The following is a 27,762-nucleotide window of genomic DNA, read 5'->3' as shown; positions in this document are numbered from 1 at the left end:
TTATTGAAAAAGACTGGAACATCAAATTGAACATCAAGGAAAATAAAGTGGCTTTGATTTATTTTAATTTGTCCCTGTATTGACTCAGCAGTTTCTAGACACTTGGATTTATTTGGCATGCTAATTTCCTGGGAAGCTCACTGCTAAGCCAGAGAAGAAGCCTGAAAGAGAATAGCCTAAGCATTGGACTTCCTAGGGCTAAATGGCCATAACTTTAAATAGCATACAATTGTTGGGCAAATTTTATTACTGTCTTTAATTTTTTTTGTATATGGGAAACCTGTCCTCTACAAGCAATAAGGTTTACTTTGAATAAAGGCTAGCTTCCTTCTCCCTCTTGGAAAAAAAATCAGAATGATAGCATTTAACCTCAGATATGTTGTCTTTTGTGCCATGTGTTCCAGCCTCCTTCACTAGCAAACCAAACTACTGAAATCTAAATTAGTTATGGTTTTGACTTACACAAACACGTTTCTACACCACTTCCTTTCATGTGTTGTGACCACCCTACCAACAAGCTGCTGACTTTGTGGCTGTGCAAACAGTCTGTACTTCTGCTTCTCCACTCTGGATCGTATATAGAGGGAGAGGTAGGAAGGAAGACGGGATTGGGATGTAAAGGAAAAGAGCAAATAAATGGACTAAGTTTGTGGCCTTATTAGAAACAAACTGGAAAAGGCTTTGAAGGAAACAAGATTGATAATGTTAAGCTTCGTTAGAATGTTGTTTTGATATTCAGCAGGGCATGAAGCCCCTGAGGCTGACATACTTTAGCATGTGCTGGCAATTTATTAATAGATTTCAGGCTCTCATTAATATGTAATCTAGTGTAGAAAGGCGCATGCAGAAGATCAAAGCAGTGATGAGACATGCCTGCTGAAGAAGCCTGGGTTGGACTTTTATACTTTAATGTGTTCAGATTGTGTGAATTGAAAATACAGATGTTAAACAGAATTAATTCAGAGATAATTTTAAAATTGTGTGGTAAGTGTCATAAAATCAGTAGATCAGTCCCATCTTAGTTGAATTCTAGAAAAAATTTGAGAGACAATTTCTTCCCTGCTGCCTACAGTTAAACTCAATTTCTTGATCAGTCCTTCAATTGTTTCAAGCTGCATTTCAATTTTAATGTGATGGGAGCAAGGATGTAGTATTATCATACCTGTTAGCTTTACATTTGATTCATTCTCTGTGATTCAGATACTTGTCCCATAAATTACACAGTTCTTTGTATTTCCCTGAAAGGCAATAGCCAGCATCACTGGGGAGCCCTGCTTTTAAGCTACAAACTGGAGTGCAACCAGACTCTATATTACCCGTCTCTGTCTAGAATCCATAAAAATGTGGCTTTATTTCACTTATTTGGAGGTTTATGTAATTTTTCCTTTTAGCACTTCTGGAATAACTTAAAAATCCATCATTACCACTTAGAATTATTACTGCTTATCTTTGTTAAAAGTGTAATTTAATGCTATTCTAGCAATGTGAACCAGTACAAATGAGGATAAAAATATCTTACTGCAACTTTAAAAAGATAAAAATAATACTTCAGTATATTTTTTTAACCTTAAAAGAGTAAACTTAGAAATAATTATTCAATACCTCTTCCTGATAAAGACTGGAAGCAGGTTCAAAGTTGCATCAAAGGAGCTGCCTGTTTGTGTGTGTACAGAGCTCTGAGGGTAATCTAGATTTGGAGATTGTAGAACCTAAAAATTTACAGTGATCAAATGAGAAATTTCAAGTTTAAAAAGCGCTGAACTAGCTCCTTTCTGCTATTTAATATTAATGTCCACATGTCTGGGAAAGGTCATTCCCAAGCTGTGAACCACCCTGTGTGGAGGATATTCTTGGAAAGAACTACTATGTGCTTACCTATATGTATTTATATACATATATATATATACGTACATTTGACTATGTGGTTATTCATATAACTCTACACAGATATTTCTGAATTAGACAAACCTTCAGTCTCAGTGCAGTCTTCATTTCCTCTGTAAATTAGCCTCACTGAAACTGTTGGTACAATTGCTAAGCAAGAGTCAGATTAAAATTTGGCTCCCTGTAGGGTAAAGAACAGATATCTCATACAGATAAAATCCTGGATATTTTTTTTTTAATCCTTCTTAAGGCATAGTATTTAGCCTAAGTGTTACCTAGTAAGAAATTGTGCTTAAATCTGGTGTAATTGTTATTAAAGTATTGGTTTTGATTTTTAGGAGCTTTCTGCCAGACTCCTGTCTATTCACAGTGACCAAGATTTAATAGTGGTGACATTTAAAACTTTTGAAGAAATATGGAAGTTTCTAACCTACCACTCACTGGGTAAAGTTGTCTCACCATACAATAATTCAATCTATTAATTTGTATTCAATGGCACACAATTTCTGGGAACTTGTTGACCGCAATTTTGTGATTTATACACTGTGCATTAAATAATAATGGAATAGTCTCTAACTGTCTGAAAGTTTGTATTTTTGTGAAATGCTGTAAAATAATAAAGTAAACAAACTGGATTTTCTTTTTCCTAGGTTTTATAAATCATTGCATGGAGAATTTATTCCTAGACCAGTCTTTCTGGCTATATTCCCAAGAGGAGGAAGATGTGGGTATTGAAGTCTGTATAAATGAAAAATCATTAAATTTGATGTACAGAAGTCTGCTAGTACAGGAGGGTAAGACTCTACATGCTAAGGCTAGGCTCAGGGAAGCATCTTTATTTAAAATCCCAAAATCGGACATTAAAACCTATTCAAATAATTAATGAAGTTAAAGTTTAAATTTACTCACTCCAAATGCACATTGTAAAGAGAAAAGAAAGGAACAAATGCAGTGAGATAGTGAAGGGATTAAAGAAATTCATGTGCAGCTGGTGCATAAATGGATACCAAAAGGATTAGGAAGCGATGTACATTCTAACTTGCTTAATATTATTGGAGATTCTGGAGATGTGCAGGAGAAGGATTATAAACAATTGCCAGGCTCATGTGTTTCTCCTAAGCAGCATCACCTGCAGGTACTGCCAGACAGGATGGCAGGATAGGTGGATTATTTGTGCAGCAGGGGAGGATGTGCTTCATTAAGACATCATCTCTGCATTTTTATTTTTATTTTTTTTTACTGAAAGACACCCTAGACAGAAATGTATGAATATCTGACAATAAGCAAGAAAATTCTTGACAAAGATCAGATTTTTCAATTTCTAAATTAATATTACTGGTATTCTTGAAGACCATTTCAGGGCTTATATGACACTAAAACATTACATGAAATGACATCTGCTCAACTGCTTTTGTTTTAGGATCTTTTTTTGTTTTGTATCCTGATAATACCATACAAAAGATGATGGTTACAGACAATGAGACAACTTATTTTGAGGCTGGGGCTTCTACTGAAGATTCAGCAGGTGGATCAGTGGATAGTGACATGCCCATGTGGTCTAATGCTTCTCTGGAGCCACTGGAGCCTTTCCATCAGTAGGTACCTGACTCTACCTATGTATTTCATATACATCTGATTCACATATGCAGGTCTGCTTAGAGATGCCTCTACCTGGGGCAGGAAAAATGGCATGGATTTCTCAGTTTGGTTTGTTTTCCTGAAGTAGCAGTACTTTTACTACTAATATTAATCAAAACGTCTTATCGATCAAATATCAATTAAGTGTGTCTGAAGTGTATGAGCAGTGCTGAAATTGAAAGCTAATTTTGGGAGGGATACATCAGTTTTCATGTGTATTTTAAGTAGGACTGATATTGTCACAACATTTAGTGAAGTGTTCTATACACTAACTTCAATTTCTTTTTCTGTTTTCAGATGGTTTCTTAAAGGGTATTCTAATCCCATTGATTTTGCATATAAAGATGAATCTAAATCCATCAGAAAAGTTGGTAAGAAACTTGATTCAAACATCAACTTTAGAATAACCCAAACTTACTCTATGCTTTTGCTAAAACAGACTCTAAAATGTTCAATAATTTTTGCCCATTGTATTAGAGTGGGGAAACACCTTTCAAAATTAGTTTGCAGTAAAGTTAGTGAGAGTATAAATTTGTCTAAGACAGTCACATTCTAAAGCCTTGTCTTTCTCCTTTTGCCTCCTAAATACCACACAAGGCAGTATAGAGTAATTGAATTGAGGATGCCTCAGAAAATGCACCACTGTAATTGTGGATCTTTCACATGTGTGCTGCTTTATCTTATACTGCCAGAGAAATAAAACTTAGACAGATGGTTTGAGGTTAGAGAGCAAATATGGCTTATTTTCTTCTGTGGTGTCAGTTTTAATACTGTACTGACTGGTATATACCAATATTTATCCCATAGGGATCATTTTAACTGGTTCAAAATTGGTTCAAGTGCTTTACTCTGGCCCAAGTTCAGAGCCCTTTGTAAGAGAGAAAGTAAGGACTTGAAGCATTTCTTTTTGCTGCACCATGATGAAATCTGACAGAATTGTGAGAACATTCTAGGCTTTTCTTTCTAATGGCTGGCAAACAAGGATTTTCATGGTATTTACAGATCTATCAAACAAAACCAATGAGGTTTGGGTGCTTTAAATCTTGTCACAGTAGATATTCAACTCACAGGTTCCAGGAATGTCTTTTGCTAAATATATTCTGCTGAGTTGCTGTTCTATTTAAGTGCATTTCTGTTGTTAAATTACTTTATCTCCAAATATTATTTATCTCCTTATTACACAGCAATGGGATCCTGTCTAGCTGTGATGAATTATGAAAGTATGGTGTCAGAAGAGCTGAGTTTCCAGGAAGGGGACAAAATTGAAATCCTTGGCTACTTCATTGAATGCATGGAATGGTTTCTTGGAAGACATGTGTTTACTGGCCAAATAGGTTTTGTAAAGACAGATCATGTTAAGCTGGACTTATCTAGAAATAAGTGAGTGGTGCATATTTATATATCATAAACAAAAAAGGACCTAGTATCCTAGTTTCAGCTTTAAAATGCTGAACATTAAATTCAGGGTGTGGTTTTGGTTTGTTTTTTGTTTCTTTGTTTGTTTTTGAGGATTTTTTGTGTATTTTGGGCTTTTTTGTGTTTTGGGGTGTTTTTTGTTTGTTTTCTTTTTTGTCTGTTTGGTTTTGGTTTTTTTTTTGTTGTTGTTTTAATGTGAATTGTCACAGCATGTATCAGTCAAAACTACAAAGGAATTGGAATGTGAAGTCTGATAAATGTTGCAAAATAGTATTAGTCTGTAGCTGAATGTCTTCCTGGGAAAATAGGTTGCTGGACTTATTATATTGGTTCAGTTTCCATTCTTTGGCTCACAAGACCCAAGCAGCTTTACCCTTGCAGAAGGTTCTGTTGCTGGTCTCTCAAGACCTATGTTAAATATCTAAGCTCTGTATTTTTTCTAGTACCCTCAGTTATACGCCTTTACTTGCTTCCAAAGGGACCTTTGAAAATAGTTGCTAAAAATGCAGAGTGAAACCTCTATAAAGGGTGTATTTCATCATGCACTGGCACCATGTAAATAGGCCACTCTTATTACTATGCCTGAACTGTTTGCATGCTGAAACAAGGAGTTCTTAAATGCTGCTTGCAGGTCCATTTCATATATAACTTAAAACTTGTATTCGAAAATCAATACCATGAAGTCCTTCAAGACTCATGTTTCTAATAAATAGTCTCATAAAATGCTGTACAATGACACTGACAAAGCTTACCCTGATATGGCAGAAACTGTTAGCTGTAAGTATGGTTGCTATCAGTTTATATGCATATATTATAAATTGACTGAAATTAATTTTGATCACAGCACAACCTATAATGTGAAGATTGTATTAGTTTCTCTAACAAGTTCATATTTGACTGATGCAGTGAGCTCCTTAAGCCAAATCTGTTTTCAGGCATCTTCAAAGTTACTCCTTTCCTTGCTAGACCACAAGATCTGGATTTTCTTGAAGAAGAAGAACTATCTTTTTTTTCAAAAGAAAAAAATTTGGAAGAAATAGTACATTTGTTGAAACAAACCTCCATCACAGATGTTTGCTCCGTGTACAGAATAGGTAAGTATGAGTTTTACTCCTTTTTACTGCACAAGATACATAAGTAGTTCCTATACCCCTGTTATAATATTTTTTTTCAATGACATCCCAGCATTTGTGCCTATTTTGAAAAACTATTCATTTGGATGTTTGATATGTCATGTAAAAATCCTTTACATTATCTTTGCTATTTTTCTGGTATTTCAAGACTTCTCCCAGCAGAGGATTTGTAAATCTTTTGTCTTTTTTTCTTTGTCGTGAGTGAATTTAAACAACAGGCTTTTAAAAACTCTCTTATTGTGCTGCACAGATCTCCAAGCTTTTACATGACTGAATTATAAATTATAATTTTACATGGCTGCATTATAAAAAGCAGTATTTTTACCCAAACTGGCTGGCTTTTCGTCTTGGGAAAGATAGCACAGCATAATAATTATTGATAGCTAATGCAAACACACACCTCTTCATACTTGATTTAATTTTCAAAGGTATAGAAAAGTAGCAAAATCTAGTCATAGAAACATCATCTCTGATACAGCTGTTATTTCTCTGTGCTGTGCATAAGCAGTTGGGGTAACGGGGGTTTCACCTTTGTAGGCTTTCTGCAAGGCAGGGTGATGTAATAGTCTTGTTGAACTGAAGAGAGGCAACAATTTTTTATTCCACCACAGGCTGTTGGTGATGCTTGTCCAATTTTTAACAGAACTTTGTCTCCATTAGTGCCACCCTGAGAGACAGGCCCATAGGCTCCAGGTCGAAAGGAGCTGCTGTGTAGGTTGGAGTTGGGCGCTTTGGTTTAATTCTGTAAATCAGAGTGTGTGTGTGTGAGTGTGAACAGTAACCAGGGCGTGTCAGACGTGCTGTGGCAATGTGCAAAATGCCTCCACATCTCACCTCCTGTGCTCTAATGAAAAGCCTGGGAACAAAAGCTCAAACCTCTAAGCACTAAAAAGCATGTCATGGGCTTAATGGACATACTGCTATTTTTGCTGTTGCACATTTTTCAATAATCTCCCTAATCTTTGTAAGTACCAACTCCATTTGCACCTTCCCCACCTCATAGTACCATCTTTACCAATTTTCTCTTAAATAGCTCAATTGATTCACATAACTCAGTTTATCCAGAGTAAGCATTTTCAATATTCACTTGACTCTGTTGTGTGATCTGACTAAATGAATTTTCAGTTCCTCTGTCTACATGAATCTACTGAGAAGTATTTACTTATGAGCACTTCCTTGATTAGATATTTAGAGCATTAAAGTACAATGTTTACAGAAACATCTGTGCCCTTCATCCACCAAAGTCAGGAAAGCATTTATAAAAATGGTCATTCTCAAAGGCTAGTAAAGTAGCTTTCCAGCAGCTTAAACAGAACTTTAATCAGTCTGTGTGCCTCTGCTTTTGTATATATCCTTCATACCCTCAGTACCATTTCTATTGCATCAAGTGTAGTAAAGACAGCGAAAATATTCCTGAAACGTGGCATGACAACTGAAATGCCTTGAGAAATATCTGCTACACAATATAGTATTTCTTAAATGTTCTACAGATGTGCTATATCTAAGTATAAAGCTAGATCTATAGTCATAATGGCTACAGAATTAAGATACATATTCTAAGATGAGTGATTTTTTTCAACCACCTGCTATTGGAATGGCTAAGAAGTCTGACACTTCTCTACACAAGCAACCCTAAATAACTTCCCACCTCTCTCCTCGTTACCCTGGGAGTGGCACTAAAAATATTAAGGGCTCCTTGCTATCTCATTTTATGAGTGGGTTGTGGAGAATGTTCATATCTCTGCTGCCCACTTGTATTTTAATGCAGCAGAAATGCCTCCCCCCTGCAGGGCAGGCTGGCTCCAATTCTGACTGTGATATGCTCCCCACCTTTCTGAGCAGAGGTAGATGCATGATAGCCATGCGGAAGCAGTGAATTGTCTCAGCAGGAGGGCAAGTCCCTGCTAGCTTTGGGACAGACCTAGAATATTCATTTTCTTCTAAATTTCCAGGATGTATCAAATTCTTCTGATATAAAGAATTATCAACTAAATATAGCCTTATTTTAGGAGATTTAAAACAGAAAAGTAACCAAGATACTATAGCTAATATAATTTTTTTCTTTCTTACAGATAAATTAGAAGAACCTGAATTTCAGAAAGCTCATGAATGTGGTAATACTTCATACACATAATTTTTACATAAAATTAATGAGACTGCTGATATTTTTTAATGTCTTTGCCAGCTATTCTCCTAATGTCTCTTCACATGCTAATTTTCTTTTCTTATTGTTTGCTTTCTGAAATTTTTGCTTCAACCCTTTCTTACTAGATTTTCTGTAAGACATTGTGAGTTTTCACCAATATCAAATGTCTTTCTTGGGACTTGCTATCCAGCTGCAAATTGTATGACTGACTTTCACTGATGTGACACACATGCACCACCTCCCAGCCCTCCACATTGTTTATCAAGGCAAAATACTGCTTATGGGGCACCTGGCAACTGCTGAGTTTGAATTCCAGCGGATTTTTTTGTCTGCTAGAAAACTTTGTCCCAGAAATAGATTTCCCGAAGGAGATATTTTGTTGAGGATGCAGAATTATTTCCCTTTGGCATTTTGTTGCTAAGCTGTCACTATCATTACTCATATTGTACTACATTTTCCTAAACACCAATTTTTATATTTATGATTCTGCTGCAGTTTCAGAAATTAGTCTAAGGGAATTGAGCTCTAAATCTGTAACTTCAACAAGCTCCTGTTGATCTGCAGCTGTATATTTATGAACTTACTATGACTGTATACTCCAGCCCTAATCCATGCCCTATTAACTGGGTTGGAAAACAGTGGGAGGACTAAGAATTACTGGCATAGGTCTTTATTATATTTATAAGGTATTCAACAATGTTGCCACTAGGAGAATTTAGATCAATGGCCACATCAGTTGCCACAAATTTGTAATTTTGTGAAAGATAATTTGTATCAGCAGAGAATCAGGGCTGACACTTGATTGATAGAAGAAATGCCATGACACAATACCCAGGCCTGGCTGGCTAGGACAGGACAGGAGAGCAGAACCTTTGCAGGTGCCCCAAGCACACATGTAGGCTTCACCAGCTCAAATAGCACAGTCCCACTCCCTGCCCTGGCAGGTGCCTTAGCAGGCTGTCAAGATATAGGCATACCCTTACTCTACTTGAATGATTGAATTCTCATTTCCCTCACACCTTAAATCCAACCAGCATCCATGCCCTGATCCTGTGCCCTTTATCCAGCCTCCCTTTCAGACCTTGGATCTTACTAGATTTCCTTCTGCTTACCAGCTAGTCTGAATTGTATTTCTTTGGCAGGTCTCTTGTTCACATACACCTGGAGAGAACAGAGAAGTACACTGACTGTACTTTTTAGTACACACAGACAAAAAGCAGCTTGAATTAATGCTGCACTTCAGTTGGATGAGTGCTGGATCAGGCCCAGAGCCTGGCTAGACAAGTGTACTGATCACTAACCTGTTTACACGTGGCAAGTTCTGTTTATTCCTACTCCTCCAGTCTCCCACACTTATTCATCCTCTTTGCTATCTTTTTACACCTTTGGCTTGTCTCCTACATGTACTGTTAAGAAATCACGGTATGTTTACATAATGTTTTCATAACAGCATCTTCACCAATAAATGTTTTAGTTGGTCTATCAAAGGTCTTTGTGTGAATGCATATAGGAAGTTTTGATCTGTAATTTATTCTTAAATTTCAGAAATTCCACGCTCACCTTCTAGCCCGGGATCCACTAGCAAAAATGGCAAGATAGAAAAATTGCTGAAGAACTTGAAAAATTTGGAGGCCACTCAAGCTGAAGAGCCAGCTGCTGAAGGGGAGGAATCTGCTGGTTCTTCAAAGACTGAAATATTTCCTTTGCCTGAAGGGCCTTGTTTCCACATATGTCAAGAAAATATTCAAGCATCTGACATCTTTGAGCCACTGTTACTCTTTTTAAATCGGAAGGAGTATGAGAGCAGCTTCAAAAGCCTGTATGATTTCTATTATTCATTTACCAGTAGCATGTTTCATGGGTTTTCAGAAGAAGAACTGGTTAGTTTTTTAAGATTAGCAAGGGAAGCAGCAAAGAAAGCAGGTCTGTCCTGGGCACTAGCAAGGCTGTGCTTTCTCTTAGGCAGGCTGAGTGTCAAAAAGCTGAAGTTTTCCCAAGCTCGAGTGTATTTTGAGGAAGCACTGAGAGCAGTAGCTGGAGGGTTTAGTGATTTGTACTTTGTGATTGCTCTTTATACAAATCTAACAGTCATCTACTTGACCCAGAAAAACAAAGAAAAGTGCACTCATATTTTTGACAAGGCTGCATCACTTCTCATGGGAATTCCCAACTACATTTGCAGTGCTGACCTGGAATCAGACGTACTGAAGTATGCTCTGAAGAGGACAGTTTTGAGCCAGAACAAACATGCAGAGGCAAGAGCATGCTTTCTGCTGGCAAAACATTACAGTGCACGCAAACAACACCAAGAGGCACTGCCATTCTTGGAAAGATTTCAGCTGTTGCTCAATGACCTGGGTTTACAAAACAGTTTATCCAACAACTGCTACTTCAAACTGGCAGAGTCCTACCACGAAAAGTGTTTGCCACATGTTGTATTAAGTTGCATAAAGGTTACCTCTCCCCAGAGCTCCAGTACCTTAATGGATTCCCTGAAAAGGATTGATTTAGTCATCAAAAATGCTCCCAAACTATATGGACTGAGAAAACTTGGGCAAATATTCCCATCTCAAATTGCACCTTACCTCACACAAGCACTTTCTTCTGTGTTTACTAATGAGGAGGAAGGACTGTGCAGCATTATCTGTCTCTGCTTAGCAAAGCTGTACAGCCACCACAAACAGTACGCAAAAGCCATTGCTTACATGATGAAAGCCCTGGACTCTGCCTCTGCTAAGCCAGAGGAAACTATCAACTATTTGGTTTCACTTGCCTGGCTGTATGTTCTTTACAAGCAGTATGATGTGGCTTTAGCCATTTTAAATGCTGTTGTAGACTCTGCATGGAGCAGTCCTCAGCAGCTCGGCATCGCTTACAACATGCTTGCCATTGCTTTGAAAAGGACAAACAACACAAAAGAAGCTGCTGAGAGCTACTACAAAGCACTGTGTCTTTCAGAAGAGACTGAGATGACCCATAACCAAGCCATAGCCCTGGCTAATTTTGGGGCACTCTGTCTGCATGCAGCAGCCAGCAAGCTGGCAGAACATTATTTTATCAGGGCAGTAAAGCTATTCTGCAAGCTTCCAATTATGGACTGTGGTCAAGACTTTACCCAAGTCCTCCTTCAGCTGGGATGTTATTATGTTGCTGGGACCGAAAGAGAGAAAGGAAGGTTTTACTATGAATGGGCTTTTTTAGTTGCGCTGGAGACAAGTCATCTGGAGAGTAAGTATATCTTTTATAAGTCACAAAATGTACCCTGTTTGGGAATGTTAGTTATACATGTATATTACATTTGTATTTAGAAGAAGCATAGATTTGTTATTCTTCCTACCATGACTGAGGCAAATTATGCAGGTAAGGTGACTCTGTTACTACTTTATTTGGAAATGAAGTTTGAAGTAGCCTTTAGCCTTTGTTAACCTTGGGGGTGAATGAAATGGCAGTGGGATATTCTTGCTATGATTTCTATATTTTCATTGTCTGTTCTGTAATTTGTGAAACAGTGAAAATGAATAATTTTAAAATTAATTAACTTTGATTTTAAAACAGAGATTCATGTTTGTATTTCCAATCTATTCTCCTAGGTCAACTACAAGCCATTAAACTGCTGTGTCAGTTCTACAGTACAGTTGTTCCAAATGAGACTCAGTGTGTCATCTACAATGAATATCAACTATCTTTAGCCAGAAAGATGTCCAACAAAGTTCTGGAGGGACAAATTTTGGAAACCATTAGTCAGCTCTATTTGTCTTTAGGAACAGAAAGGTAAGTCATGTTTAATGACTTCTCTTTTATTCTGATTTTAACTTTTCCATCCTGTAAAGGATCTCAATTTGTGCAAAAGCTGAATATGACTGATTTGTTTTTTCTTCTTTTCTGACTGCTTTGGTAATATGCTTTATCAGAATTGAAAAGTCCAGTGCTAATGGAGAATTTTCTTGTTTCTTTTTAAGTAACTATAATCTGCCAAGGGAGATAAGATGTTCTGCATGGATTAGCACCACCTCAAAAACCAATTTATTTTAAAAATCTATGTAAATACATTTTAAACCTATTACATGTTATGCAGCTCTTGATGGCTGCTATATGAGGTGATTTGTTTTCAATTATTTTTTCAAGACTTTTTTTTTTTTTTTTAAGACACCAAAGGACATATTCCAAACAGGTCAGGCATTAAATTGCCTCTGTGGAAGTGTTTCTATTCAAGGAAGGGCTTTTGTCAAAACTTACATAAGTACAAAGCCGATGAGCAAATCTGCATGGTTTCTTTTCTGCAATTTCTATATTACTCTTATTTTCCAAATTACCAATTTTTTGCTCTGATCTACTGAAATAACAAACTGCACAAGTTAAATTATAATAGTAAGTGCTGTGGAAACTTAGTTTTCTCTAAGAATGTTAAGTGTTTTTTTAAGGCTACTTTGATTTTTTTTTTTTCCTTGCAGTATTTCAAGGAGTTTAGATTCAGATATTTTCAAGCTTGCCTCAGTAAGGATGCAAAATATTCTCAGTCATGGAAAGAGAACAGATGCCTATTTTAACTTTAAGTGGCTGTAGTTTGAGCATCTAATACGCTTAGTAGGTCACTCAATTTATTTTGATTTGTTAGGGCTTTTTAATGATCTAGTTGGTGACCATCCTTTGGAGAGACTGAAGACAAAGGAGTTGGTTAAGATTTCAGGCTGCCTGGAATTTGCAGAAAGTCTTCACTAGTTGGAGAAGTTGCTGCTTTGTGTGCTTGTAGTACCTGGAATTTGTATTATCCCAGCAGCCTGACTCGACTCCCAGATGTTGGCTGTATAACAGTAGCTTGCTACCAGATAATAGCACAAACTCAATATAGTATTAGGCCACAGCATCCCAGTATTCTTTGTGTTAGCTGCCCTGAGGAACAACAGAACTCTGCTCTTCTGCCACCATGACTGTGCAGGTCACACTGTATTTTGTCATGTTTGTGTCTTGTGCTCAGAAGAAAATACATTGGGTCAAGGTGATGGGAGGCTAGTACAAGGTGGAGAAATATTTGAGATGTCTGAGGTTTCTATGTCTGGTATAGACCACTGTAACATCAATCAATCTGGTCATTTAAGTGCTTCTAGAACTGATCATGACATGTCCCATTCTCCTTGGCCCTACCACTCTCCTCACAGTTTCTCCTGTTTTTTCAACAATTGCTGATTAGTCTGAATTGCACTTAAGTCAGATATGTAGATGATTCAAAAGAAATAGATATGATTTCTTTGACAGTTTTAGGAACAATCCATAAATGATAGAAGAGTTAAAGACGAGGAAAAACTTTTCTACTTCTCACAACTTTGAGGTAGAGGAAGGACACAAATAAACTATCATGAAATAATATAAAATGTAATAGGAAAAAAATTATGGATAACCTAATATAATAATATATGTCATTATATATACAACATATTTATATAATATATAACAATGTAATAGGCAACAGCCTAACAGGAAACATACATGGAACAAACAAAGAGGGGGAAAAAAAGAGTGCTTTAGTTACAAGTGTAATATAGCTGAGAAATTACAATTGTGCCCTAAATAGGGGAAACAGAACGTCTTTTATAGTAACATTTCTTGCTATGAAGAAAACCATTTGCAATTCTGAAGAACCCTTCCCTAAGTAGCACTTTTCTGTTTCAGGGCCTACAGGTCAGCTCTGGAATATACCAAAAGAAGCCTTGGAATATTTATAGATCTCCAGAAAAAAGAAAAGGAGGCATATGCTTGGCTCCGGGCAGGAAAGATATATTATGTTCTGAGGCAGAATGAGCTTGTGGATCTTTATATTCAGGTGTGTTGTCAACACTTACAGGCACACACATGGTGTCAGTGTTGTGCAGGTGGCATGGTAAGAGTAAGTAATTAGATACAAAAATATATATTTTGCCAGTTAATGTCCTAATCATTCAGTGACACCATTCATGTAATGCTCAGCAGATAAAGGGAAAGTCTCAGCATTTTCCACTGGCGATCCATTTTAATCTGTTGCTTGATTCTGGAAGGATTTTGGGCAGTGACCTTTCTTAGTTGTTGTTAATTCTGTTTCTTCAGCACCATTTACCAGCTCTACAGCACCACAGCAATTCCACCACACATGCATGCTGCATTGGTGGGTAACAGGGAATAACACCTTAGCATGCTGGCTTGTGGGCCAGATTCCCAGGAAAACAGAGTAGCTTCTTTAGAAAGCATTTCCAAAGCATCTGAATCTTTCCCTCTGTGGCTATGCCTAATAGCCAAAAATGATAATAATGACACAGAGCCAGCTGGGGCTGCTGTTGTCCTCTCACCTGTGAGAGCAGAGACACGTGTCTTGCACACCTCTGTGCTCAGGTAGAAAGGACTTGTATTATTAACTGAATGAAATTTGAAAGCTAAAGAAGACAAAGCCAGAGCTTTGAAGACTCACAGCAAAGATTCTTGCCTTATGCAGAAGGCATTACTATTTTCTCTGTCAATTACTGAGGATCCTGGTATTCTTGCTTTGAATGCTGTCTTATTAAATCCTTTTTGCTAACAAGACATGTATTTATCCATGAGAGTAGAATAGTAGACCTGCATTAACTTATAGAAATGAGTTCACAGGCTTTTAAATCTGCAGTTAGCAATATCTAACTTGCAATTTGAATTTATTTCTATTATATGTTTGATCTAATTCAAATTTACTGTGTGGCAGCCATCATATATGCTGTTGTTTTGAGAATGTCATGTGCTGACAAAGATAGCAGGATACTAATGCCAGAAAAAGGAAACCAGGTTTTTGTTTCTTCTTCAGCACCTGCCACTGGCTCATTCAAAGACAGGGTACCAAACAAGAGCATGTTCACATCAAATATAGCCTTTCTCATTATTATAATAGGAAAGATAATAAAAAGACTTTTGTAATTGCTAATACTTATGACTTTTCAACCACAGAGTAAACATGATTTAATTTCTTTCTTTCCTTCCCCATTCCTTGTTTTCTTTTCAGGTTGCTCAGGATGCTGCCCTTTGCACAGGAGATCCAAATTTAGGAATGGAATTGTTTGAGGCTGCTGGAGACATATTTTTTGATGGTGCTTGGGAAAAGGAGAAAGCAGTGACTTTCTACAGGGTTTGTGCAGTTTTTCTGCTGCATTGATAGTTATGTACCTCCCACCATAGCAGCATTCTACAAATGCTGAATCAAAAGCTGAACCTCTCAGCAAACTGTTTATAACCTATTGCAGCTGTGTGCTTGTTATGGTGTTAGTAGATATCACCTGTTTCAAATCCACTTCTGGCTGCAAGAACTGTTCTAAGCAATCAGCAAAATGGAACCAGAAATGACCTCATTTGATATAAATGAGAGCAAGTTGGTGCACATTGTGGGGTTCAGCCATACCTAAGCTGATGCTGTGTGTTTCAGGACAGGGCTCTCCCACTTGCTCTTCGGACTGGCAACAAAATCACTGAACTCAGATTATGCAATAAGTTGGTGGAATTGCTGATGAATCTAAAGGCTTATGAGGAAAGTCTGGAATATGCGAGAGTAGCTCTTGTCCTCAGTGTAAAGTTAGGTAAGACCAATTTCCATTATAGCCAAGTATGAGTGATACCTCTGAAAATACAACAGAACTTTAAATTTAAAGTTTTCTTCCCTTGCATTCAGTCATTTCTTGCCAGGTTTTCATAACACTACCATAATTGCCATTTTTTGCTTCTATTCAAGAATGAGCAATTTATTGCTTCCTCTTGTAAATTAGGATCAAATGAAAAACCTTTGGTAGAGCACAGAATCAAACTTGGAATCTTATGTCCAAACTGAGAATGCTTCTAAGAGCTAAGATAAAATACTTATGGTTAATACAGTCCTAAGAGATTTTTGAGTATATATACTTTCAGATTTGCCCATAGTCCTGATTGTGAACCACCATAAGATGGAAAAATCAAAAATTATAGGTTTTGTTTCAAAATAACTATTCCTGAAGTTTGGAAGCTGTTCAACTGATTAAGAACCATCTTAATGCTGTGTACAAGCACAGACAGGTCATTTTGATCGGTCTGAAAATAATCTTTGTCATAAATTTTCATGTAAAATATATATTGGGATGGGCAAGGGAGTCTTTATTCCCATTAACTTTCTTTCTTTCATTTCTTTCATAATAAACTATTTGTATTCTTTGTAAGTATGCACTGTGTGTGTAAAAATATTATAATATATACATGAGAGATGAATGTAGTTATTTCTTAAAATCCTAGACACTGTCAAATCCTATGGGAGGAAATTAAGAAATTCCATAGGATTTTTCCTGAAGGGCAGGTTTTGACCATAGGTCTCTTAAGCAAATATGGTTTTATTCAATAAAAGCTCAGCAAATTCAATACAGAAATTTTTTAAAGGTAGCATAGATTTGAGTATTTATCTCTGTTTTTATCCTGACTCATGTTATCTCATTAGGAAATCAGCTAAATGAAAGAATAGCTTACCATCGCCTGGCAGCCATCCATCACCATTTGGGTCACTGTGAACTAGCTGAACACTTCTATTTAAAGGCCTTGTCCCTCTGTTCCTCTCCTCTGGAGTTTGAGGAGGAAGCACTCTATTATGTCAAGGTGTACTTGGTCTTAGGAGATATTATATTCTATGACCTTAAGGTAAGAAATTTTAATGATTTGTGTAGCAAATTTTTATACTGAATTGTATTTCACAGAATCAGATTTTGCTATTTGCTAGTTTTGTGTGTTTGGAATGTAAACAGTAAAATGGGAAAACCTCAAAAGCTCAAAGTCTGTATTATTCTTGTGAGATACTCACAAACCTGAGCTCTGCAGTCCTCTTGCACTGGTTGTACTATCTTTGAGCCTCTTATTTCAGGACCCCTTTGATGCAGCTGGCTATTACCACCTGGCACTTGCTGCTGCCATGGACCTGGGCAATAAAAAAGCTCAACTGAAGATTTACACCAGACTTGCTGTGATCTACCATAACTTCCTTGTGGATCGGGAAATGTCTCTCTTCTTCTACCAAAAGGCAAGAACCTTTGCAACAGAGCTGAATGTAAGGAGAATAAATTTAGCTCCCAATCAGTGTTACAAGAGTTCATAAGCATTTTTGGAAAATGCAGCCTAACTACTGTGGAGGTACCTAGGGAAATACTGGCTTTGTAGGAGGATGAAGGCTGCATTCAGTGACTCATTATCTGTGTGCTGTAAGGTGGAGCTCCTCATCCCAGACTAAATTACCAGTTTATATGACAGTGAACTACATTTCATTGTCTTTAAGATCAAGGACAAGACTGTTTGTTTAAGGATCCGTCTGTGAGCTAAAACCAAAACCCAACACTCTTTTTTTTCAAATTACGATTTTCTTTGCTATATCTTTCTGCCTTGATGGATACTGGAAAATGATTAATGCATAGATTCAATGAAAAATATTTAATAAAGTGTTACAGAAGAAAAAACCACTCAATATGAATTGTGGCTTCTTTTGCCTGACCTAGCTTTATTACTTTTTTGAGTTCAAGTAAATGCATCTGCACAAGCATGATAGATGGGCTTGAGAATTGGTTTGACCCAGTTCCCCAGATACCACTCCTCTTTTTCTGTCAAATTAATCTACTGCAGTACTTATGGGCACTAGTTAAACTTTATTTTCTAATTCAAGAAAACTTACGTATGTTATTAGAACTAACTGGTTTGTAGAAGTGAAGGCTCTCATAATATGTGAGTAGTAGTATTGTGGATTTCAGTGGTTATGTGAAGGCCCTCCTTCCACATTTTCAAAGACAATTTAAGTGACCTTTTCAGAACTGTCACTATTGCCTGTAATGACTTACAGCTTTTCCTACTTGTTACATAGAACTAAATATTTTCCAGAAAAATGTGTTCTTTCACTTTAGTTATAAAAAAATCCAAATTTTTAATTTTGATACTTCTAAATCTGTGTCTCAGAACATTTTCGTACTAAAGCTATAGTAGAAATGACAGATCATTCAGATTCATTTTGACATTATGCCTTTTCATTCTCTCAAGAACTTTCTACAGAAACTGCTGATTTATTTTATATTTAAGGGATATTACAAAGAACGGAAGTATGGATGTTTTTGGAAGTTGCACATACAGTCTCAGAAAGCAGATGGGGCTGTTGGCTACATATTATGTTTGTTGTATTGTCAAGTCTGTGAAAAGGTAAAAAACACACTTTTTTTTTAAAAAAAAATATCTACAGCTATGTTATCTCATTGCCTTGATTTTTCTGCCTAAGAATCTTTCTTTTCCTAAAATTTGTCATTCAGATCATGCCCTGAATTCTTTCTATATAAACATTCAGGTATTTTGTCATCTTTTTAACCTCTAGAATTCTTTGTCAGTATTACTTATTTCTTACAAGGTGAGAAAAAAAAGATGAAAAAAAAAGATATATGCGTATTACATATCTCTAGATGGATATATACAGACATAACTGAGAAACTCTCCAGGGGAAGGGGAAGTGCATCTTGTTCCCATGGTCTATATAACAGATAATTGCCACTGTTATAACTGTGACTTTTTAATTACTTTGAAGCAGTGTGGTGACTTAAGCAGTCAAGGTAACTCGCTATGGTCCTGCTCTTAGCTCAAGGTCCAGAAATGGCATTTCAGTGCTGCACCTTTGAGATTAAACACCTTGTATTTGCTGTTTCTAGAAGACTCTACACAATAAGCATTTTGTTTGCTTGTTTTCTCTTCTGACACTGTAAATTTGAAAGTTTTAGTACAATGGTGTCTTAGGAATGACTTAGTGACAGATTCATGCTGGTGTCATATTGTCCCATTAAGCATGGGAAATTAATTATCCCACATGCTCTTGACCTGAAAACTCAACAAAAGTCCTGTATGATCTCTGCAGAGCTGTGAAAATTGTTGATGTTGCTCTCTGTTCATTAACTTGCTTTTCAGTGCTTTACATTCTATTTTCCATTTCATTTGGTTTTCAGACTAGCTAAATTTATAACCTCTTTCTGCTTCTGATTGCTTCAATCATAGGCTGTCTCTGTATACTGGGAAGGGAAGCTGCACTTTATCTGGAATTCAATTCTGCTGATAAAGCCGATCTTCTTTCTTGCACAGCTATTTCATCTTGTTGCCTTGATTCCACAGAATTTTTACTTTCATAGCAATCTAGTTCTACATTATTAATTTACCCTTTAGTGTTAAATTGTGCTTAAGCAGTGTATAGTACATGGAATTTCTTGACCATTCCCTTGAAGGCAGTAGAACAGTATATAAAAATGTATCCAGTTTTTAGAAAGGCAGGATCTGAATTCTTGCTCTGGTGACATGGGAATTCTGCATGTGGTTAAAGTACATCATAAGCAGAGGATTTCAAAGAACTCCATTCCTATTATGTAAATAAATGGCATGTTTAATTTTTAAAAGCTGCTTCAAAACCTGTTAGATCTTTAAATACATCTTTTTCTCCAGGGCGCGCATCATCATTTTATGATTGAGATACACAGTACAATCAATGCACTGGAGCAGCAAATCTGGAATTTACAAGTTCTGTGAGGAACTGAATTTGGATAAGGGATTACACTGATAAATCCTGTTCATCCAGTCAGGAGTAGTAGGATTCATCTTCCCTGCAGGAGACACCTATTAGGTGGCCACAGGGAATGGCATCATTTAGCATCAGGGAATGGTCTGCAAAGTAGAATACCACAGGTGCGTCTTACCTGATGAGCTTCTGGGTGCAAGTCTTTATTGAATGGAAATCTGATTATTATAAAACTGTTTTCCCACAGCTGTTATGTAAATGATCAGTTTTAGCCAGGTAACTGGTAGAACATTCTTCCAGCATAATGAAGCAAAAAGGCTGAACAGCATGGAGTCTTGATACCTCCTAGACAGGGTAAAAAAATCATATATCTGCAGAGTCTGTTAGAAAAGACAATGAGAAATGGGATGTTTGAACAATAAATGAAAAACAGACATTGGAAGCACATGAAGATTCAGAGGGCTTCCACCCATAACAAGTTATGTAGCTGATCTGCAGTAAAGTTTGATACTCTTAAGGAGCCAAAGAGCACTGCTGACCTGTTAAAAGCTCTTCAGGAACTGACCTACTGTAGGTATTTCTGCTTATTTTAAAATTAAAATGTTCTGCTTCCTGAACTGGCATGAACTGGTGCCTGTGAGCAACTCGCTGTCTAGAACCTTGTCAGATATAGAGCCAGATGCTTGTGGTGTTTTCTCATCCAGGAATGACACATTCCCAAGTATCACCCCTTCATTTTTAAAATGGGATTGCAGAGAAGGAAATTGCAGTGATGGTACCATGGTGCAGGATGCTTAATTATGGGAAAGGATGTCCTTCTGTAGAAGCTCATGTTCCCAAAGAGAATAACAGAGTACTGTACTCAGGCAGTTAGGGGCCCCTCTGTCCTCTCTGTCTCCTGATTCAATAGAAACACTCTCCAAGATGTGCATGTTCTGTGTGTCTGTGCAAGGAAGGGCAGCCCTCTCCTCTCTCTCGGGAAGAAGTTCACTTTGGAGTAATAGATCTCAAGGCTACATGTCCCCATTTTTGCAACTTTGGCCTACTGGAAGAAGTTGAGCCCATGTTGGCTTTTCCAGGACTGAAGACGTTTTGTGAGCCCAGTCCCAGCGCTGGCCAGCCGAGCGCCTCCGGCCACGGGGTGGCAATGTCTCGCTTCTCATCAGTGCCTTCCCGCACACCAGCTTAACAAGGGACTCCACAAACTTGGGAAAGTGTCCCACTTTCTCCATTATCCTTCCTTAATGTCTTAAACTAAAAAACAACCCGAACACCCCACTCAAATAAAACCCTCTAAAAAGGGATAAGTGAAAACTCTTCAAGACCCTTAATCAAGGTAAGCAGAGCAGAGCTTTCCCCAGTCAGCGTCTATTGCAAAGGAAATACACGCTAAGAAAACAAATGAGCATTTGTAGGGAGTAAAAAGAACTGAAGATAATCATTCTAAGCTACTTTGAAATGCCTTTAACTCGCTTATCCACAAAAATTTAGAGAAAGTTGTCTGCTTTGAGGTACTATGCAGATTTATTTTCTAACACGAAAACTGCTGTGTGACTATGGTCGAGAAGAAATATACTGAATGAGGTTGGATGCAGGCACATGCTCAAAACTCCTGGATTTTTAAGTATTTTTAAGTGATCAACTTTTGATGCCTTGTTTTGCCAAGAGAAATGCTCCTTGAATTCTTTGTACGAGCCTGGTGCTACAGTTCTCTAGGCAGTGATATTCAAAATACTTAACCTGAGGAACCAAGAACTTTTTCTGAAGCTGTACCAAAGATATTAACAGTTAGTAGCTGTCTTTGCAGTTATAAATTGCCTGGTTGGTGTTATTCTCTGCTGAATGCTCAGGAAAAGTTCCTCTAAATATTTTGCTCCTAAAGCTTTGTTGCCTTCATTTGGCCATTTCAGAAAATAAAGATAAGAAAAATGTTTAATTTTACTAATATGTATCTTGCTCTGGCATTTTAATCACTGGGTGGCAGGTTAAGTTGCCTTTGCAAATTAAACACAATTACTCTGACTTAAAATATTATGAAACTTGTATGCCATTTAGATGCTGAATTACTCTAGAGAATTATGTGTTGGGAAACTCTCAAGAATTGTCAGCAGGTGTTTTTCCTGATGTAGCAGATGTACAAAATCTGTTCAAAGTAGCCTTCCTTTGCCAAGTCAACAGAAGGGAATTTCACCATTGCATGGAAAATATCTAATTTTTTGGAAGTTGGAATGAACATAATAAATGGAGCATTTTTGCTTTTCTGAAAATAACACTGGTTCTTTCTGAATCTTTCCTGAAGTATATTTAATGCTCTGGGCTGGTATTAGATACTGTTTTCTATCAGTCAGGTTATACACTGAGGGAGAGAGAAACTTCTCGGCATCCATTATCCTCCTGTTTGTATTTTGCTTAAGATGAAGACACATTTTTGTGTGCCTGCCTTTGCTAATATATACCATGGATGCATGTTTGAGATGCAACCCAGCTGTTTCTTTCTCTCCCTCAAGAAGTTTTCACCCAGTGCCTGTATAACAGTGTGCTTTTTACAATATCAAAAAGCAGGAGAGCAAGAGCATGCGGATATTGGGAGGTGCAAGTGAACACCTAAGAAATGACTGAAGCTGAATGTGACCCCTAATGCTTGGCTCCTTTTCTGGAGTTCTTGTACACTTTGACCTTTGGTCATGAATGGGTGGGTGAGAGTGTTTTTAGGAGAATTGGAGACTTAGGTCTAGTGATACACCAACCCCCTCAAGTTATTTTCTACATTTTTCTATAATTTTTCTTTAGCAATTCTTATCCACATAATAACATACAAAATCTCCCAAATCCAGATACACTGTTTTTCAGTGGAAATGCAGCAAAGCATCTGTATTTCCTAGAAACTGAAGTGTAAATGAATCACTTTTAGTCTACATTCCCTTAAAACATATCTTCAGCCTTGAACAACTTATTGCTTATTGAGGCAATTTCATTCCCAGTTCACAGAATCAAGGAATTGGTAGGGTTGGAAGGGCACTCTGGAGATCATCCAGTCCAACCTCCTGCCTAGACAGGGTCACCTAGAGCAGGTTACACAGGAACACATCTGGATTTGGAATGTCCCCAGAGAGGGAGATTCCACGACCTCCCCGGGCAGCTGTTCCAGTGCTCTGCCATCCTCAGTGTGAAGAAGTTCTTCCTCATGTTTAGGAGGAACTTGTGTTGTATTTTATGTCCACTGTTCCTTGTCCTGTCACTGGGCACCACTGCAAAGAGTCTGGCACCATCCTCGTGACACCTGCCCTTGAGACATTTGTGTGCATTGATCAGATCCCTTCTCAGTCTTCCCTTCTTAATTTAGAATTAAATTTCTGAGTATAAATGTAAAACGTGGTCAGGATTTGTCTTGTTTTCAGAGCTGATATTCACGTAACCACAGAACGGGTGAGGTTGGACATGGGGCATCTGACCCAACCTCCCTGCATAAACAGAGTCAAACGAGAGCACATTACACAGGATTGTGTCCAGACAGTTCTTGAATATCTCCAGTGAGGAAGACTCCACATCTTCTCTGAGCAACCTATTCCAGTCGTCTGTCACCTGCACACTAAGGGAGTTTTTCCTCATATTTAGGTGGACCTTCCTGTAAAATTAGTACTAACAATCCAGAAACACCCACTTTCACTGGACAGTGAAATAAATACATCCACACTATTGATGAAGCTATTCCCTAGAAACTATTTCTTCTTGACTTTTTAATTATTGGCATGAATCTGCAGCTATTTCCTTGGTAGATTAAAGTGATATGCACTGCAAATTCCTTTAAATCTTGAATCTTTGTCTCATATTGGTCCGGACTTACGTTGTATGAAGACATGGTTAAAATCCTGCATTCTGGAACTGATGGATTGAACTCAAGAGAAAACATTTGTAAATTGCTTACTAAGTAATCTGAAAACTGTTTTTCTTTTATGCTCTGCTGTAGGTCTATCAATTATACACTGTATAAAAGTTCTTTTTTCTGTTCTTCCTGCATACCAGAGATAACAGCAGTCTTACATACAAACATACAGCTGAGTAAATAAGTTGTTAAGCATGAAATAATTATAATTAGATTGTTTCTTTATTATCCAAGATATCCCATTTATTTTAACTTATTGAAAACTACAGGTTTCTTAAAAGCTTGAAATATTTGCAGCTACAGGAAATTCAAGAAAATTGAGATATGTGTCAAAAAGTATCTTAGCCTAATAATCTGTCCTTTACTAATGAATTTTAAATTTTGTCTTTGATTCTGACATTTTTTATTCTTTCACAGTGGAATTTTTGTGTAGAATCACTTTGCTTTTACATAATTCCTTTTTCTGCCTTCCAGCTGATCAATTTGTATAAAGTTGCATCTGTGACTTTCTGGGTCATTAAAAAGATGACACACTTTCTTACTAAATCAGAGAAAAGTTGTCCTTATTGCATCTTTTGCCAATTATGTTTGCTCTATTGCTTTCCTTTTTTAGACATCGTTTTTACTTTTATGTGTGCCAGGCTTTTCATCACTCTTGCTGGTTCCTGGGTGTCTGCCACATACCAGTTAATGTTGGAAAAAAATCAATCCTATTTCTAAGAATGAGTCTAGAGAAAAGTGTACTAATTGGTCAATGTTTATTTTAGACCAAGCAAAGTCCGGTTACCTGTTCACTATTAAGCTTTAGTGACCAGGAACACTGATTTGCCAGGAAAGTGGAGCAATTTTTTAACAGTGTGCTTTCTCCTATCGAAAATTATTCCTGTCATAAGCTTTTTAAAAAATTTAGCTTGTGTGGGAAAGATGTTTTGAAGCACGCTACCAAAATTCTGTGCCTACCCAGCAAACTTCATCTACTTGCATCTCGCCAGGGTGAGCAGGCTCTGCCATGTGCACTGTGCCCTGAAAAGGGTGAAACAAAGAAACCTACAAGACTTCCAAGAGAAAGCAAGAGAAAAGCTGTGAGAAGTATGAACAATCCTCTGCTCAAAATGAGGAAAAATGCCACAGGGGCTACTTTTGGAGGTATTGCTTCATAATGTCCAGTCTCCCATACTCACGGCAGTTATATGGATTCAGAATTCTCTGCTGCTTTTTGTTAGACACATCCTTTCTAACTGGCAAGGGGTAAAATTTAAAAGCAGTGCACTGAGCACATTTCTTTATGGTTTTATTAATTGTTAATTCTTTGTTATCTTCTGCAAATATCTGCAGTTTTGCAAGATGCTTTTTTAGTGCTCATCAACTTTACTTTAAAATCTATACCTGGATTACCCAAATGTATTTGTTGATCTTTTCTGAACTGTATTCTATTTTTAAATTATTTTTTATAAACTAATACTGTTTTAAGTATGCTGGATATGGTTTATAGCAAGTTAAATCTAATATAAACTTTGAGCATTTAAAAATATTTATATTGCTGCCTTTGGACCTCTGTGTTCACAAGTTAAGGTTTTATTTTACTCAGTTGCTGAGACATGGAATTCTGATTTGGACAATAAGCCACATTCTCAGTTCACATGAATCAGCCAAGCTCCATTAAAATAAAGCCCTAGATCTGGGTCAAATTAAGAATTTGAGATTGGCTAAAGGTCTATATCTAGCACAACATTCCCTTGCCATGAGAGATAAAAGCTGAATGCTGAGGTCCTGCAGAAGGGCTCAAGTTGAATGGAATCATGGAAACAGTGAATGTGGGCTGAGAGACTGAATCTTCCTCCCATCTGGGAGCAGCTCTGGTGTGTGTTTTCCCATGTGAGAGTCTGGAGAAGTGGGTTACGTGGGCAGGGATGAATGGGAGAGATTTTCTCATCGTTGTGTTTGCACTAAACCGTGAGGAGCACTTCTCCACAGGATGTAAAAGTTTTGGCATATTCCTACAGATCCTTCTTGTTTGTCCTTTCAGTGACCTTTCCCTCTCCTTTGCTGCTCTACAAACTATTAAAGGTTCTACTGGAAAGTGGGCTGCAGAGTGAGACACATTTTACAGGATTTGGTTTATAAGACCAGTTAGAAAGATCTGATTTTGGAAGAAGATCACAAGCACATGCTCTAAAACCAGTCTCTCACTTCCCCTATAGTTCAAGACCTTACAGTATTTTTTCTCTTCTGAAAAAAATCCATTATCCATTATTGGCTGATTCATATTTCTGTAATTAGAGTCTTCTCCCATTCCACAGCTCCTAAGCCAAGATACTGACTGCTTTGTTTACACTTCCATGAAGCTAATATTTGGATGATTTTACTGGAATATGAGTTTGACAATTTCTGCTTGGATTCCTCCTTAATTTGTCATCTTGTGCAGAAACCTCCCACAGTTAGTCTATCAGTTCGACTGCATGAGAGACTATCAATGACAGGATAATTCTATTATGATTTAATTTTCAATACTGGGGAGTCAGGAAATTTTAAAACTGAGCCTTCAGTTTTCCTGAAATACAGAAAAATATAAGGGAAACTGTGAATGTTTTTTATTCATCAAAAGTTGTATCAACGCCTTATTTTCTGTCATTCTTTTGTAATTTCAGAAATTGTAACTGAAAGGTGAAGCACCTTAACATAAAGGTTTTGATTAGGCAAGCACATGTATTTTCAATATCACTCAGCTAATTTAAAATACTCTGGAAAGAGCTAACTAAATATGCATCTAGGCTTTAATTAAAGTATCAGTGCATGTGGGATATTCTTCACTACAGTCAAAGTAGTTTGGAAAATTCTAACATAGCAGAACCAGTCTCATGACACTTGTAGATCCTCTTTTCTAGCATTATTTATTAATCTAATACAGTGTTACTACACTGCTTTTAATGACTTTATTTCTACTCTGCAAAAAAACCCAACTATAATCTCTACAATAAAGTATGGAACCAGTTCTTTAAGAGAACTGAACTTTTAATTATCTTCATTGTGTCTTCAAAAGAGTTATTTTTTTTTTCTGGTCACAGTATTGATTAGTTATGGCATAGCAACTAAAGATAAATTTGTTAAACTCACTCCTGAGCTACCAGTAACACAGTTTAAGCAAAGAGTGTCAAACTGGTAACTGAAGATGTGCATGACAATAAGATTCAAGAATTCATTAGCTACATTCCCATAGGAAGTCCTTGCTAAAAATTACATGTATCCAAAAAAGTAATAAATGTACATGAAAAAGTATCAAAGGAATTATGAAAAATGGAAGACTGCAGAATTAAAATTTTCTATAATAGACCTATTTTCCATTTCTTAAGTACCTTTATTATGTTACTACACATCAGAAATCCTTCAAGTTTTTATTTTTTTTGCAAACATATAATTCATGTTAAGATTTTAGCCCATTTTTATTTTGCTTAAGGTGACTGAAGAATTTATTTTCATACAATACAAGGAGGATTGGGATACTGTGGAAGATACATTAAACAGAGAATATTACTTGTTAGACCTCATGGAATAAAGTGCCGAAGTTAAAATCTTTGAGTTCCTCAGATCCATAGGTTCAGTGAGCCAAGCATAAATATCTCAGATATGCTCACAATCTTGGCAAACATCTGAATTCAAGCACAAGAAAGAAGAATCTGTTAACTTTTACTATCATGTTTAGTTTCTGTGTCCTGTATTTACAGGGAATGGTGGAATACCAATGTTTGAAACAAACCACATCTTGAGACACTACTTCTGAGTAAGTGGTGGAAAACAAAATGGGTTAAATTAATCCAACAGAACTTCAGAAACCAACCTGAAGCTATTTTCTTCCTTTCAAATTCTCAGTCTACTAAGTTGTAGCTCTTTTCTGGGTGGAGTAAAGTATAATTTTTCATTTGGTCCATACTCTTCTGCACATTAAAACATGTTCATTCTTTAAATTCATCTTTCATGAATGAAAACAAACTAATAAAATCTCTGGAATAAAGCACCAAGCAAATAAATTTTCATTATTGTAGAGGCTTAAATCATGACTTAGAACTACATTTATGTATTTATAATTGAACTTATTAAAAAATCTTGTAACATTTCACACATCCTTTTCCAAAGAACATAT

At 36.9% G+C, this 27,762-nt stretch overlaps 1 protein-coding gene across 3 annotated transcripts in view; it reads left to right on the top strand.

The window, feature by feature from the left end:
* SH3TC1 (SH3 domain and tetratricopeptide repeats 1) overlaps nucleotides 1-17,674 on the top strand; it is a 28,030-nt gene extending 10,356 nt beyond the window's left edge. For 2 of the 3 annotated variants that reach the window (XM_088056940.1, XM_005518051.3), the window contains 14 exons: nucleotides 2,223-2,328; nucleotides 2,535-2,678; nucleotides 3,305-3,479; nucleotides 3,820-3,893; nucleotides 4,707-4,902; nucleotides 5,905-6,032; nucleotides 8,144-8,185; nucleotides 9,763-11,445; nucleotides 11,808-11,988; nucleotides 13,885-14,035; nucleotides 15,215-15,337; nucleotides 15,632-15,782; nucleotides 16,664-16,860; nucleotides 17,081-17,674. In XM_088056940.1, the coding sequence (XP_087913066.1) occupies nucleotides 2,223-2,328; nucleotides 2,535-2,678; nucleotides 3,305-3,479; nucleotides 3,820-3,893; nucleotides 4,707-4,902; nucleotides 5,905-6,032; nucleotides 8,144-8,185; nucleotides 9,763-11,445; nucleotides 11,808-11,988; nucleotides 13,885-14,035; nucleotides 15,215-15,337; nucleotides 15,632-15,782; nucleotides 16,664-16,860; nucleotides 17,081-17,311 (3,582 nt within the window). In that variant the 3' untranslated portion in view covers nucleotides 17,312-17,674. Of the gene's footprint in view, nucleotides 1-2,222; nucleotides 2,329-2,534; nucleotides 2,679-3,304; nucleotides 3,484-3,819; nucleotides 3,894-4,706; nucleotides 4,903-5,904; nucleotides 6,033-8,143; nucleotides 8,186-9,762; nucleotides 11,446-11,807; nucleotides 11,989-13,884; nucleotides 14,036-15,214; nucleotides 15,338-15,631; nucleotides 15,783-16,663; nucleotides 16,861-17,080 lie in introns of those variants that run through there. The other variant, XM_088056941.1, reaches the window with a different exon arrangement.
* Nucleotides 17,675-27,762: the final 10,088 nt, after the last annotated feature.

The sequence above is a fragment of the Pseudopodoces humilis genome, chromosome 6 (genome assembly GCF_049639895.1).
Source record: "Pseudopodoces humilis isolate 2021_Gansu_Grassland_sample_001 chromosome 6, ASM4963989v1, whole genome shotgun sequence".
Taxonomy (NCBI): Eukaryota; Metazoa; Chordata; class Aves; order Passeriformes; family Paridae; genus Pseudopodoces; species Pseudopodoces humilis.
The sequence above is the reverse complement of the archived record's forward strand: the minus strand, read 5'-3'. Positions and strand labels throughout refer to the sequence as shown.